This window comes from Scyliorhinus torazame, chromosome 17 (assembly GCF_047496885.1).
Source record: "Scyliorhinus torazame isolate Kashiwa2021f chromosome 17, sScyTor2.1, whole genome shotgun sequence".
NCBI classification, from domain to species: domain Eukaryota; kingdom Metazoa; phylum Chordata; class Chondrichthyes; order Carcharhiniformes; family Scyliorhinidae; genus Scyliorhinus; species Scyliorhinus torazame.
Genome location: NC_092723.1, coordinates 169,622,229 through 169,638,593, shown reverse-complemented (window position 1 = coordinate 169,638,593; position 16,365 = coordinate 169,622,229). Strand labels below are relative to the sequence as shown.

At 44.4% G+C, this 16,365-nt stretch overlaps 1 protein-coding gene across 5 annotated transcripts in view; it reads left to right on the top strand.

Annotated features, from left to right (window-relative positions):
• cacna1ha (calcium channel, voltage-dependent, T type, alpha 1H subunit a) overlaps positions 1-16,365 on the top strand; it is a 455,001-nt gene that overhangs the window by 176,378 nt on the left and 262,258 nt on the right. For all 5 annotated transcript variants that reach the window (XM_072481633.1, XM_072481630.1, XM_072481632.1 and 2 more), the window contains exon 7: positions 3,883-4,669. In XM_072481633.1, coding sequence (XP_072337734.1) covers positions 3,883-4,669 — 787 coding nt within the window. The remainder of the gene's footprint in view (positions 1-3,882; positions 4,670-16,365) is intronic.

Below are 16,365 nucleotides of genomic sequence, written 5' to 3'. Positions count from 1 at the left end.
TGTATATTTTCTAAAATACTATTTATTGGGGTAAACTTTCAGATTTTTATTGCACATGGATAAAATAATGAAACAAAATTGGTTTGGTTATTATTACTGGATATATTAGACATTTTATGTGATTCACAAACCATAATAGCATGGAATAAAATAGGTTAGATGATGTACTTGAAGAGAATTTATACTTTAAGAATATAGAACATAGAATTTTAATCTGCAATGGTCTTCTTAACACAAAGTCCCTTTCAAGTACACAAAAGTGTCTTGAAAGAAGTGGACAAAAACACTGTCCATTTTGAACCCCAAGTGAATTTTATGGATGTGTCCTTGAATTCCCCCCGATGATTGTCACATGAAAGTTTCCAAACTCCACTCCAAAGAATACTCTTTCAAATCTTCTGTTTTCCCGCAACTGTTTGCATTGCAAAATCCAGACCTGTATTTCCAAATGACACTTTTAAACAAAGCTTCCGCTCCACTTTTAACAGCAAATTCAGTCCATGATTTTACACCACCCCCTTTCAGATTTCCTTTGTCTTAACTGTTTTTACACAAACCCAGCCACCGATTTCCAGTTATTTCAACTCCCATGCCACAGGCTGTAGTAAAATCTCATAAACGTAAAAATCACTTCAGATATCTTTCTGGCATCCCAGCCTTCTTCTCAGCTCGATCTGACTTTTCTGAACTGTTCTCTGTTCTAGTATCTTGAACCTCAGATTTATTGGAAACTTGTCTTCATTTCCCTAATTTACTTAACTATTTGCTCTTCAGACCTCTGCACTTTGTTATGGCTTTTCTTTTAGCAAAACTGAGAGGGATGTTCTCCCTCTAGCCTTTTAAACCCACTGCTTCTAACAGAGCTGTGAGAGCTACCTTCTCTCTCACTACCTATCTCCAGCTGTAATCAATTCAGCTACACTAAAACTTAAAAGCTTCTCTATCTTACAAGGTCCCAGTTGCCAAACAATCACTGTGGGTTTATTTATTCTTCACACTGTAGCCCTCTTTAAGCACAATGGAAACAGAGTTGGAACCTAACCAACCCCCACACATACAAACACCCTTGTCCGGCATGAATCTAACTATAGGTTTTATCCTTCCAGGCACAGAAACATACAATTAAACCCACATAAAACTACATCTTGGGTGGGAATCTCTGGTTGTTCGCTGGCAGCGCAGCGCTGCTCATGAGTTCCCCAGAGCCATGGGGTGGCTTCAATGGAAATGCCATTGACAAGCTTCGGGAGTAGAGAATCTCGCCACCAGCAAACGGCGTGCCAGAATTCTCGATCCTCCGCAGCGGTATGGGATGGACTTGCAACGGGGAATCCCGACTCTTATTACCAATATTTACCAATACAAATAAAAATCCCTTAAAATGGGGCAGCAGGGTGGCACAGTGGTCAGCGCTGCTGCCTCATGGTGCCAAGGTTCGATCCCGGCTCTGGGTCACCATCCATGTGGAGTTTGCACATTCTCCCCATGTTTGCGGGGTTTCGCCCCCACAACCCAAAGATGTGCAGGGTAGGTGGATTGGCCACGTTAAATTGCATCTTAATTGGAAAATAAATAATTGGATACTCTAAAAAAAATTTTTAAAATCCCTTAAAACAACCTTTGTTTTCCTAACACATCATAACTAAAGCCCATTATTGCGTATATTTAATTCATTCACCAGCTCAGATACAGCCACTTCAATAGATTGGATATGCTGCCAGGGGCAGCACAGAGAAAAAGTCAAAGCACTGCTCAGCACGAGCAGGATCAGGTGGAAGAGAAATTGCAGGAAACCTTTTCTCAAGGATGAGGTCACCTTGCTCCCTAGCTGTTGAGGTTAGGCCTAAACCTCAAGGGAAGAACACATTTTGAAGATGAGAGGTTTTACGATCATTGGAGGATTACCAGAGGAGTGCTGCAGCAATGTGAATGGAATGCTAAGTGCCATGCAGAATCTGCAGACCGCCTTGGATAGAATGTCAATTCCAGAACCATCTGCAATGCACTGCTCAAACAGCTGCCATTCAGGCCTTGGCTGCAGCATTGGACACGATGACTTGCTGAGCTTGCTTGGCAATGGCAGACTACCATGATGTCATTGATGCCTCAAAAGCTCTGCAGCTGAAGATTAGAATGAACAGTTATATGGAGGCTTCAACTATGGTTTCAAAGTAAGTATGCTTGGCAGAGATGTTTCTCTTTTGTAGCAGCAGTTCCACATGAATCCTCCATCCATCGCGCACAATAACTGTCCAAGAAACAGAAATCAGACTGGACCCAATCATCCTGATAACAGGATGAGACTTTACAGCCTGTGGATGGGCCATCTGTGATCCACTGTTAATAAGATTGAGGCCAGAACCATGTACTGTAGACATTCTTGGCAGTGGGAATTCATTTAGAAAGCACACTAGAATAAGCAGACTTTCCTCAAGTGCCATCTTAAAAGGGCAACACCATAGTGATAAGCAGCAAACAGATAGGAGCACAATCTGCCCCTGAACTCACACATTTATTAATGAAATCTGTGGACAGATGCATCAAGCATTTATCTACAGGTGAATTACATTACCATGTACCCCTTTCGCATCCTACAACCTGAAAACGACCTTTAGAAAATTAAGGAATGATGTTGTTCCAGCACAGAAAGGAGACAATGGGTTAGCAACAATTTGTGTGTGTGTTTGGTCAGGAAAATGCACCCTGTGTAGCCTTAATGTGGAAATTTCTTTTGCAGCTTATTGAGGAAGGAATTGTTCTTTGGACAGTATCCTAGATCTTGGACACACTCTCAGAAGCATTAAGGATATATATTTTAATAAAATACCTGGTTCAACATTTTCTGTTAAATTAGATTACTGATGTGAGGCAACTCTGAGATATTCAGGGCACGGGTTAATGGAAATGAAACAGTCCTGTGTCGAGTGCATTTACCCAGGTGTTTCCCGATGCTGGCAGTGCTGCAAACGATCCCGCTGATAAATGGCACTGTGCTTCATTTCAGGTCCTCTGCGTGGAACGCCCTGCCTAGGCTGCATTTCGTCCCAATTCCTGCACTAATTAGCTCCATTTGCCATTCAGGAGAGAGTGGGGCTCCATTTTTAAATGGTGCCGCAATCTCTAGACCACCCACTGTGGCCTCTGAACTCCTCCAATGCCCCAACTCTCCTAAGTGATCATCGAGCACCCACACTATAAGGGCAGGGCAGCCCTGGGCCTGATCCCCAGCGCGGGCATGATGCCACCTGGGTATCTTGGCACTGCCAATCTGGCAGTGCCCCTGCTAGGCTGGAAGTGCCAGGGTGGCACCTGGGTGTCACTGCCAGTGTGCATGGCAGGCAGTGCCATAGTACCTGGGCAGCATCGGGGTGCTAGGTTACCACCCTGCCTGGAGCCCGAACACCCAGGGGCCTCCAATCACCGGGGAGATGCCCCCAACTGCCAGTAGGTCTGGTCCACGTTGGTGGACACCAGTGCTAAACGTCACTCACTTGGGGTCTACGAGGTGAGGCCATTCGATCCCCCACCTTGGGTAACTCCGGCATGAGCATATGTGCAAATCTGGGTCCCGCCCCTTGTGGGTGGTATCCAGATCGCAACGTTTCGCTGGATCCCATTAGATCACACGAGGCATATCGAGCTCGGTAAATCTCGCGAGTGACTTCTCGTGAGATTTACTGCCCGTTTGATTGTGCCCTCAGTCTCCCTTGAATATGAGCTGAATTCCATTCTTACTGGTTTGGTTCCAACAAAACAAAATGAGTTAATGAATGCAATTAGAGTGAAAGCGTTCTATTGCCAGCTTAGGAAATTAACATTTTTGTTGTCTTTTTGAATACAAAACTGATTTTGTGTATTTATGTCTTTAAAAATATTCTTTAGGTTGGTTCATTCTTCATGATTAACCTGTGCCTGGTTGTCATAGCAACTCAGTTTTCAGAAACAAAGCAACGTGAAAACCAATTGATGCAGGAGCAACGAGCCCGCTTCCTTTCAAATGATAGCACAATTGCCAGTTTCTCTGAGCCTGGAAGTCTCTACGAAGAGCTTCTGAAATACATTTGCCATCTCTTTAGGAAAGTGAAGCGGCGGATATTGCGCCTTTACAACACCTGGCAAAATAAACAACGAAAGAAGGTCACCCCAAACAGCTCAAATGGCCAGGAGCGGAAATGGCGGAATAAGGGACGTGTAAGGTCAATTCATCATTTAATTCACCACCATCATCATCATCATCACCATCATTATCATATCAGCAATGGTAGTTCAAGAGCACAGCAGGGCAGTCCGGAACTTTGTGATATGGAGATGAAATCATTACGAGCTGGCAGTAAGCTCATGCTTCCTTCATCTGCACTAAACCACCAGAATCCTTCTACAGGTGCCGAATCAGTTCACAGTATTTACCATGCCGACTGCCACTTTGAAAGCCCACAAATGACATGCAAGTCTTCCAATGCAGCTAATGCTAAGCTAATGGCTGGCCTTACACATCATGGGGGCATGAACTATCCAACAATAGTCCCATCTGTGACTAGTAGAAGCAGCTGCACACCAAAACTAAAAGGCAAGAGAAGCAGTAATACACCCATCACTATGAGCAAAGGGAATCCTAACATGAACTTGGCAGATTCCTGTGGCAAACTGCATCATTTTGTGGGAGAACATGGTAAGAAATGTCACTGTTATTTTGAGGCAATTGTTTAGTAATCACTTAAAAATTAATTCAAATGGGTTAAAAGCTTAATGAGGAAGCCATTCATTTTTTGCCAATGCACTGATGTTTAAAAGGTATTAAGCAGGATAAAGCGAAGATTAAGAATAATGCATACCTGCAACTGATTACCTGGAAGTAAACTCCTTGGGGAGTTCTGATGTGGTGGAGTGCGAGAGCAAACCTGAAGTTATTCACAGCAACTATAGGCAAGAGTATAGTTTTGTTACAGTGTATAACATATAACATTTGTTACAGTATATAATATTTTTATTGAATGGTTTGAATGGTCAGTAAATGTTTTGCTGTGTACAGGTGTTTAATTAAGAAGTCTTACAACACCAGGTTAAAGTCCAACAGGTTTGTTTCGAATCACTAGCTTTCGGAGCACTGCTCCTCCCTCGGGTGAATGAAGAGGTAAGTTCCAGAAACATATATAGACAAAGTCAAAGATGCAAGACGATACTTTGATTGCGACTCTTTGCAGGTAATTAAGTCTTTACAAGTCCAAACAGAGCAACTGGAGAGAGTGATACTGAGAGGGATGCTGTGATTATCCCTCTCTCCAGTTGCAGAACCATTCCAGTTATCAATTTAAAATAATACTCAACCTGTTTTCCCTAGGTAAAGAAGAACAACACAAACCAATATCACCCAAATCACACCTTGTGTTATAGGGGATTTTTTTTTTTTTTGTGAAACTGGGATTTAACTTGTCAGCAATCTGGATGGAGAGCTGCTATAGCTCCCAGAATCTTCAAAAATACAAACACTGGAAGCTTGGGTTGGGTGTCAGGTTTGGAGTTGAAGTAAATTAAAATTAAATTAGCTGATACTGATGTAAACTACCTGCCAAACATCGTACCAAATGTAAAACAGAGAGGACCAGTATCAGGCTGAGCTGGAAATACATTACCATTGACTAAAGGGAAACATGGCTGAATCGGGGCCGAAGATTATTAAGAATTGTATGACAATTTCAACATGAAACAAAAATGTCTGTGTTAGGATTACACCTGTTGTATATATGGAGGATGAATACCTTGTGCTCTGTCCACATTTCCTTTTGCTTTGAAATGAAATGAAATGAAAATCGTTTATTGTCACAAGTAGGCTTCAAATGAAGTTACTGTGAAAAGCCCCTAGTCGCCACATTCCAGCGCCTGTTCGGGGAGGCTGGTACGGGAATTAAACCGTGCTGCTGGCCTGCCTTGGTCTGCTTTCGAAGCCAGCGATTTAGCCCTCGACTAAACCAGCCCCTTTCCTTCAACCAACAATTTTTATCTGTCAACCTAAGCTGTGCTACTGTCACTAATTTGGTGAGTGCATTCCACAATAACTGTTAAAACCAATCTCACCAACTCTCTGATTATCTTGTAGATGCATCCCCTTGTCCTCGACTCTTTAATCATTGGAACAGCCTTTTTCCACCTACCCTTTAATATTTCCTCATTTTATATACCTTTATCAAATTATTCCTTAACCTCCAAAGGGCAATGATGGTGTACAATACTTTATTAAGTACCTCCCAGAAAATCTGGGTGTTACCATCTTTAAAGTGTACCATGCCTGATAGATCCCAAAAGAAATGCACAGAAAAGTGAGGCACACTTATACCTTTGACCTGACACCAAACATTTGCAGTCAAGATTAAATTTACTCAATCTACCTTCAAGGAACTTGCAGTTGTCATTTTACAGAGAGATATCTTCAGCCTGAATAAATAAATAAGTTGATGCAACTCCTGCAGCAGCATCTTCAAAATTTTAATATTTGCGTGGAGCAAACAGTCTTGTCCACTTGCTGCCACTCTCCCATTTTACCACACTGTCTCGTGCTACCACACAATCATAGAATTCCTCCAGTGCTGGAGGAGGCCATTCGGTCCATCCAGTCTGCACCAACACCCCAAAAGAGTAGTTCACCCAGGCCCACTCCCCTGCCCCATCCCCATAACCCTAACCTGCATATCTTTGGGCACTAAGGGGAAATTTAGCCAATCCACCTAACCTGCGCTGTGGGAGGAAACTGGAGCACCCGGAGGGAACCCACACAGACACTGGGAGGAAGTACAAACTCCACACAGTCACCGAAGGCCAGAATTGAACCTGGGTCCATGGCGCTGTGGATAGTAGTGCTAACCACCATGCCACCCTATCCCCAAATCTAGGCAGATTTTCCAAATTTCATCCAGAAGCCACCCTATCTGGGAAATTTTCCCCTGTACATGCAGCCTATTCAAATTCAGAAGGACTGTTGTTAAAATATTGGCCAAGCATATTTTTTGTGCTGGAACCACAGGACTAGAACTCTGGGTCAGCTCAACTCTATTTCTCCCATTGCTGCAGTATCAGAACTGTTCTCTCGATGACTCACTATTCCTTTAAAACTTATTTGGCTTCAAACAAACAGGCCAAAGTTCCACAGCAATTAATATTTAAATTCACAAATGAAGTTAATTGGAGTCAAAGAACAACAAAGAACAAAGAAATGTACAGCACAGGAACAGGCCCTTCGGCCCTCCAAGCCTGTGCCGACCAAGCTGCCCGACTAAACTACAATCTTCTACACTTCCTGGGTCCGTATCCCTCTATTCCCATCCTATTCATGTATTTGTCAAGATGCCCCTTAAATGTCACTATCATCCCTGCTTCCACCACCTCCTCCGGTAGCGAGTTCCAGGCACCCACTACCCTCTATGTAGAAAACTTGCCTCGTACATCTACTCTAAACCTTGCCCCTCTCACCTTAAACCTATGCCCCATAGTAATTGACCCCTCTACCCCGGGGAAAAGCCTCTGACTATCCACTCTGTCTATGCCCCTCATAATTTTGTAGACCTCTATCAGGTCGCCCCTCAACCTCCTTCGTTCCAGTGAGAACAAACCGAGTTTATTCAACCGCTCCTCATAGCTAATGCCCTCCATACCAGGCAACATCCTGTATATCCTCCTGTATATCCCTAGGATCAGTACTCAAATCTAAGATGTTTTTTTAAGAATAACCTCTCATACGTCTTACAAGAAAATACAACCAAAAATCTATTTTTACAAAGCATCAGGTGTGGTTTGCTGTATAATTTACCTTTTACAAATATTAGAATTTGCTAATTTTTCTACAGCATCTGGGTGGGGAAACTGCTAATAGTTTTATGCATGCCTCTTAACTTCTGTAATTAATAAATTGCCATTTTGTTTCAGGTTGGTGCTAAATTGTGAGAAGTCATTTACACCATTCTTCCAGCATCAAAAAGATCACACTAGACTGACATTTGGGACCTGTTTTTAAATCAATCCTCGTGTAACATAATTAGATTGTATTGTAATAGATTGAAAATACATATATCAAGATTAATTTTTGACCAAGATTTGAATATATAGATCTATTGACATCGACCGTGATTTTGTGCTCACGATTGCTGGGGAGGTCTCGTGGCACGTTTGTTCCCCTCCATTGACATAACAAGGTTCCTACCCAGAAATATCGGGAGCCTCATTGAAATAAATTTGATATTATTAAACAGCTTCCCTGCCGGATCGTCCCCCCACATCGGGATCTCCCCCATTCCTGCGATGCATCACATTGGCGAAGTTTAAAACAGGTTTATAAAGTGGGAACCAGGTGAAGGGGACCTGCTAGGAGCGCAAAGGTAAGATTAGCCCCTGAGGGGAAAGGGATATGTCCGGGAAGTACCCTAGCATTGTCCCCTGGCCAGAGGGCAGTGCCAGGAGGGGGCCCCTGCTGTGGGCCTCCGTGTGGTATGGGGGGCTTCCCAATATCTGTGGGGAGGGGGGGGGCTGATCTCAGGATTCCCAACGTTGCCAGCTTTTCTTGGCCGCCAGCATAATGGCCTGGCTCATAACTCCTGATATTTTTTCATCCAAATGTTTCACAATATAGCGGGAAAAACCAGCTGTGCAGCCACCGAGCTGCATGCCGCTTTTCCCACCTGAGCCAGCACTTGGATGAAAAATGGAAACATTCCGCCAATAGAAAATGAAATGGTAAAGTAAATAAATATTGAAAAAGAATATGGAAACAAAGCAAAAATAATTAGAAGATAAAGCTACATTGGAAAAATATACATAAGTTAGAGTTGCATTTATAAAACAGTGCCCAAGGTTAAAAATGCAGAAAAATCAAGAGACTTGAGCATTTGCTAAGAACCTATAATTGAGAAATAATTTTAAGCCTAGCTTCCTGAAGTAAACCTATTTTGCAATAACTATGCTTTTGCCCAGATTTGTAATCATAATTCATCTATGGAACCAATTGGCTGTCCATTGAACATCCCACTGGAAGCAATTTAGGATGAATGTATAAATTGCTGCATCAATCTTAATAGCTTGATTGTGGCCTTAAGGTGCTATTCAGCATTTGAAATTAAGCTCTATTTGAGGCATGTAACTGTCTTCCTTTGAAACATCAGTTAGGCCTTCACTGTGACTTCAGACTATTTTTCCTCACTGCCCATGATATGTTGCTTTTAGATTACCACTAAATACTGTATGAACATTCTAAATTTAGACAATTTGGTGGAAAGAGCTCCTCATTATTCTGTATGTGAAATCTAAAACCCGTTCCTTATGAATGGGTTTGCAATCTTGCCACCTGTATGCTGAGTAAATCTTCCTCCATTATCGTGCTTTCTTTTTAAAATTTTATAATTTTCCATTGAAGAGAAATATTTTGTGAGTTACTGATCATGTATAGAGATCAAGGTGGAGAGATAATGTTAATATTAGTATGCATCTCTTGAGAGACATTTGGTGCATCTGTAGAACTGTAAATAGATCAAATTTGACCATATTTAGTGAGTGAGCCTAAAATGGTCAATGTTCTCAATTTACTATGTGACTTAATGATTAGAAGGGCTAATAACAGTTATTGTAAACTAAAACAATGGGATGTGAGAACAAATGGCAACTTTTACTGCCTTTTCCCAATGTGAGGTAATCTTTAAAAGAGGTTATTTTCATTTTCCATTCCTAGTTTAGATTATTAAATATTCGCAAAACACAATGCATTGATATAATGATGCCAAAAAATGTTATATTGATGTTTGCCACTGAAGTCATTGTGCTTTCCACTGAGAAGGAATTCTTCAATATTTCTATTTTCACTTCTCTTCAGTTCAACCCAAAGATAAGAGTACCAGTGATTTTGAACGTAAAAGCATTATCCTCATATATTTAATTCAGTGCATTTAATAATGAATCAAATATGGAAGAAATATTTTTTAGGAATTTTGAATGATTGCAATTTATGTTGATTTTGTTACAGTATCTGATTAACGTTGTTTCCATTTATTGTTTTGCTTTGCCATGTAAACAGAATCATGATATTCAATCACACTTGCTCAGTTAGTAATCTGAATTGTGCATGTGGCTGTTCAAAACAATAACTGAATGCAAATACTAATGCAGCGCACAAAACTTAGAGGTGTTTCAAATGTGCTCATTAAGTAGATGAATATCACATGCCCTAAACTGACGATTAAGTGAAAAGCATGCAGATCTTTACAATGGTAAGTTACAATAGGAAGGAATACTGTTATTAAGATTTTAGGTAAGAGGTAACCATGAATTACATAAATTCCACGGTGTCCTGATATTTTTGTTTGGATATCTTTATCGAAGTGTTACAATCCCAGTTGATATTACTGGACGGGAATATGCTAGAATGGAACCTTGGCTCAAAAGACATTAAATTTACCTTTTTTATAAAACAGGGAGGAACAGAGTCATGGGACCACTAATTCGCTGTAACAACAAGGAATAAGCATTTATTAAACATGAAAAAAATTGGATTATAATGAAATACTTCTTTACACTCCCTGATCTTGATAAATACACACAGATTTTAAGATTAACATGGAATACAAAGTGCATTGTAAGCTACATCTGTCTCATTAACACACAAAGTCCCTTTTAAGCACACAATGTGACTGTGTAATGTGGTGATATGCCTATGGTCCATATCATAGTTGGATGGTGTGAGACCTCCAACCAGCAGGTGGCGATACAGACACACCATGCGGTCTCAAGACCAAGGTCATGAGACCAGGGGCCTGTATATAAAGAGAGGCTCATCCGGCCATCTCCAGAGGAACATGATATAGAGTGTAATAAGACATACATGTAACAGGTCAGAAGAAGGTGTAAGTTCCAGAGGAGTCTGTTGGGAAGGTAAGTTTTCCTCTTTAACTCTTCGTGTGTTGGTAAGTATTGTGATTGGTAAGTAAAATCTTTATTCCTTATTCATTTATTCATTATTTGATATTATATTTGTAATCAGCTAAGATAAAGTGTAAAAATGGCAGGAGATCCTAGACCCGTGTTATGCTCCTCGTGCTCAATGTGGGAGTTCAGGGACGTGGCTGATGCCCCTGACTCCTTCATGTGTGGGAAGTGTGTCCAACTGCAGCTCCTGGTAGACCGCATGACGGCTCTGGAGCTGCGGATGGACTCACTTTGGAGCATCCGCGATGCTGAGGAGGTCGTGGATAGCACGTTCAGTGAGTTGGTCACACCGCAGATTAGGATTGGTGAGGGAGACAGGGAATGGGTGACCAAAGGGCAGAGAAAGAGCAGGAAGGGAGTGCAGGTGTCCCCTGTGGTCATCTCCCTCCAAAACAGGTCAACCATTTTGGATACTGTTGGGGGGAGGGGCTCATCTGGCCATCTCCAGAGGAACATGATATAGAGTGTAATAAGACATACATGTAACAGGTCAGAAGAAGGTGTAAGTTCCAGAGGACTCTGCGCAGACTTGGCAGTCCCTGGTCATGGCCTTGACCTCCTCGGAGCAGAAGGGCAGATTGCGGGCCTTAATGAAGTGGGTAAGCCGGGTGGCAGAGGTCATTGTGGATAGCCCGAAGATGGTCATCTTGCGCGCTGGCGCATGTGCCGCGGGACGGGCATCTGGGGGCTCGTTGAGCTTCCCAGGACGATACTTGATATCGTAGTTGTCGGTGGAGAGTTTGATCCTCCACCTCAATGTGATCCTCTTATGTAGTGCCCCTTTTTCCCGCAGTCGCTGCACGTCGCCGTGCGGACTGGGCAGCGCTGCCGGGGGTGTTGGCCCTGGCCACAGAAGTAGCATTGCCGTTCTCCGGGCTGGGCTGGCAGACGTGCGGCGCAGGCCTGCGGCGTAGGCGGGTCCGATGGGGGCCGTGACGATGGTGTCCAGGAGGGGGTCGCCGGGCCCGGGCCCGCGGGGAACGCGCTGAGGTACTGGTAGGCCACCTCGAGCGAGGACACTAGCTTTACCGTGTCCCGCAGGTCAGAGGTCCCGTTTTCCAGCAGGCGCTGCCTGATCTAGTTCGAGCGGACCCCCACCACTTAAGTGTCCCGGATCTGTGAGTTCATATGCTCCTCCGCCGTCAGATCTCAGTAGCTGCAGCTTCTTGCGAGTAGGGTCAGGGTTTCCAGATACTCTTCTAACGATTCTCCGACGCGTTGACGGCGAGTAGTGAGGAGGTGCCTAGCGAACACCTCATTCACAGGCTTCACAAAGTGCGCCTTGAGGGTTGCGACCGCTTCCTCATACGTGGCCGCTTTCTCAATCATTACCGAGATTCGATGGCTCACCCGAGCGTGGAGGAGTCGCAGTTTGAGGGTCTCCGAGGGAGACGTTGCTGAGGAGTCTATGGAGGCCTCGGAGCATTGAAGCCAATGTTCAAATATTTCCTTGGATTCGGACGCGCGGGCGTCGAGTTCGAGCCTGTCTGGCTTTAGAGCGGCTTCCATGGTGCTGTCTATGACTAACAAATTGATGTACCTGCAATCCCCAGAGAGGCAGCGAGAGCAAGTGAACATAAGGCTTTATCATGAACTTGCCTAGCCAGAGTCAGTAGTGCAGATGAATGCCGCCCACAAGAGGCTGGCCTATATATGCCCCGGCGTGGGCGGAGCCAGAGGCGGAGCCATATCGGGGTTACAGTACAGTACCTGGAAGCAGTTCATATCACCACTTCCAGGTCATAGGTCACAGGTTATGGTATCATGCATGCATTATGGTGAATACATTCACCACAGTCGCGTTTGCCATTGTGAACACAAATCGTGAGTCCATCTTATGAGCGATGAGTGTGAGTTCCTAAATTTGGTTCAGCAGATATGTAGCCCAGAGAAAGGATGGCCAGTTGAACACTGCACAGCCCCACAGGATAATAGAGTATGCCCTGTTTATATGGATTCAGAGGGAATCCTACTGGAGCAAGATGAACCAGTTGAGGGGACAGAACTGCCTGTGAGCATTCTGGTTAACAGTTTTGAACGTTCAACGACTCAAGGGCATGATACAAGGATATGATGAACCCATATTAAAGCATCTGCAAGATGTGAGTGTTAAATGGACGGAGAATAAAAAGCCGAGGAGCTTCACTCTGGAGTTTACATTCGGGCCTAATGTGTATTTCACGAATGAGGTGATCACAAAAGGTTGGACTCACAGCCGCTAAAATTGTGCATGGATGAGCCGCAGATCATTGGCTTCACAGGCTGCACAATCAACTGGAGGGAAGGCAAAAATGTAACAGTCCAAGAAACTCGAACAAAACAAAACTGCAGGAGTCGAAGCAATCCAAAAACAGCGACAAGAACTACATACACGGGATCGTTTTTCAACTTTTTCAGGCCCGCTAAAGTTCCACCGAGTGGAATTTTAAGTCCAGAAATGGCGGCCAAACAAAAGGTTTATTTTGAAATTGGCTGCCTATTTCGAAAACATGTAATTCCATGTGCACGGTTACATTTTTCAGGTGAAAAGACTGACGATCATGCTGTATTCGGGGCCGAATACCAGAAAAAAATGTTTTGAGGTTACAGACCATGATGAAAGTGAGACAGATGATGTGCTCTGTAGGCTGCTCGTGCAGCTCTTCTCTGGCAGCACAGATGAGACTCCAGATATAATAATAATAATCGCTTATTGTCACAAGTAGGCTTCAATGAAGTTACTGTGAACAGCCCCTAGTCGACACTAGGAACGATGTCCCGGAGGACTGGAGAATAGCCAATGTTGTTCCTCTGTTTAAGAAGGGTAGCAAGGATAATCCAAGGAACTACAGGCCGGTGAGTCTTACTTCAGTGGTAGGGAAATTACTGGAGAGAATTCTTCGAGACAGGATCTACTCCCATTTGGAAGCAAATGGACGTATTAGTGAGAGGCAGCATGGTTTTGTGAATGGGAGGTCGTGTCTCACTAACTTGATAGAGTTTTTCGAGGAGGTCACTAAGATGATTGATGCAGGTAGGGCAGTGGATGTTGTCTATATGGACTTCAGTAAGGCCTTTGACAAGGTCCCTCATGGTAGACTAGTACAAAAGGTGAAGTCACACGGGATCAGGGGTGAGCTGGCAAGGTGGATACAGAACTGGCTAGGTCATAGAAGGCAGCGAGTAGCAATGGAAGGATGCTTTTCTAATTGGAGGGCTGTGACCAGTGGTGTTCCACAGGGATCAGTGCTGGGACCTTTGCTGTTTGTAGTATATATAAATGATTTGGAGGAAAATGTAACTGGTCTGATTAGCAAGTTTGCAGACGACACAAAGGTTGATGGAATTGCGGATAGCGATGAGGACTGTCAGAGGATAAAGCAGGATTTAGATTGTTTGGAGACTTGGGCGGAGAGATGGCAGATGGGGTTTAATCTGGAAAAATGTGAGGTAATGCATTTTGGAAGGTCTAATACAGGTAGGGAATATACGGTGAATGGTAGAACCCTCAAGAGTATTGAAAGTCAAAGAGATCTAGGAGTTCAGGTCCACAGGTCACTGAAAGGGGCAACACAGGTGGAGAAGGTAGTCAAGAAGGCATATGGCATGCTTGCCTTCATTGGCCGGAGCATTGAGTATAAGAATTGGCAAGTCATGTTGCAGCTGTATAGAACCTTAGTTAGGCCACACTTGGAGTATAGTGTTCAATTCTGGTCGCCACACTACCAGAAGGATGTGGAGGCTTTAGAGAGGGTGCAGAAGAGATTTACCAGAATGTTGCCTATGAGTAGCGGTTGAATAAACTCGGTTTGTTCTCACTGGAACGAAGGAGGTTGAGGGGCGAACTGATAGAGGTCTACAAAATTATGAGGGGCATAGACAGAGTGGATAGTCAGAGGCTTTTCCCCGGGGTAGAGGGGTCAATTACTAGGGGGCATAGGTTTAAGGTGAGAGGGGCAAGGTTTAGAGTAGATGTACGAGGCAAGTTTTTTACGCAGAGGGTAGTGGGTGCCTGGAACTCGCTACCGGAGGAGGTGGTGGAAGCAGGGACGATAGTGACATTTAAGGGGCATCTTGACAAATACATGAATAGGATGGGAATAGAGGGATACGGACCCAGGAAGTGTAGAAGATTGTAGTTTAGTCGGGCAGCATGGTCGGCACGGGCTTGGAGGGCCGAAGGGCCTGTTCCTGTGCTGTACATTTCTTTGTTCTTTGCTCTTTGACACATTCCGGCGCCTGTTCGGGGAGGCTGGCACGGGAATTAAAAGTCAACGGTCGTCTGCAAGCAATGACGTGGTGGTCACGGGGGACGCCCGGGACTCTGTGAGCTGCGACAGTCTCAAGATGGCGCTGGTAAAGAAGGATGACGACGATGCAATGTCAGATTCCGCAGAGGACACGCAGTCCACCGAGAACGAGATAATCATTGACAATGTCGGTTTGATTAGGGGGCAGTTGGCTCCAGAAGCAGATGGTAACCCACATCATTTTGGTAGTGGACTTCTCACTACATGAAGCCAGTCCACTGAAAGGTGAGCTCGACGAGTGGATGACTATTTCAGAAGACAGTGACACAGCTACGGATAACACATTCATCCTGCTGCGGGGTGACAATGAGCTTCTGCTACCCCCTTTGGATGTGGATGGCCCAGAACTCAGCAGTTTCATTTTGAGTGACGAGGGCCCATCTCATGCGACTCGTGCAAGACACGGGGCCAATACCCAACGGTGCTGGTGTGGTGGAGCCGAAAGACCACCACAGCCAGGATGCGAGGCACTGCAAGAAATTACTGAAGCTGAAGATTTCAGCAGACCACCACAGCCTACTAGGTCAGCACGGCATATTCAAGAGGTAGCAATGCAGACAGACCCACCCATAGTACAGGTCAGCTGCTCCAGAAGCTAAAAGAAGAAAGAATGGCGCTGGCAGGTGCACTAGCAAAGAACTATTAAAGAAGACATCGAAGAGGAAGTGACGGAAAATGAGTGATAATGATGCCAAGAAAGTGGATATTGGCAGTGCGGCTGAAGCTGGTGATGTTCAGCCACAGGCCAGAGGCATCTCCAGTGATGGCGAGCAAGTCACTAATGCTCCAGCAAGCCGAGGTGAGGTGAGGTGAGACCGCCAAACATGGTTCTATCCTCCATGCCGGCACCAGAAGCTGAGGTGATCCAGTATGCTGATGAGGCCGCAGAAATGAGCGTGCTCACACCAACCAGAGATGAAGAGACGCTTCGACCTCATCAGACACCTCACTGCGCAACAACGACCAGCGCCACTTAAGAGGCCACGACAAGGAAGGCGCCCAAGAGACACACTAGAGCACTTCACCATGTCCAGAAAAGAAGAAAAGGCTGGGAGAACCACCATATCCCGTCGGCCAACCAGTATCGACAGCACCTGCAGTTAGCAAGTAACAACATGCC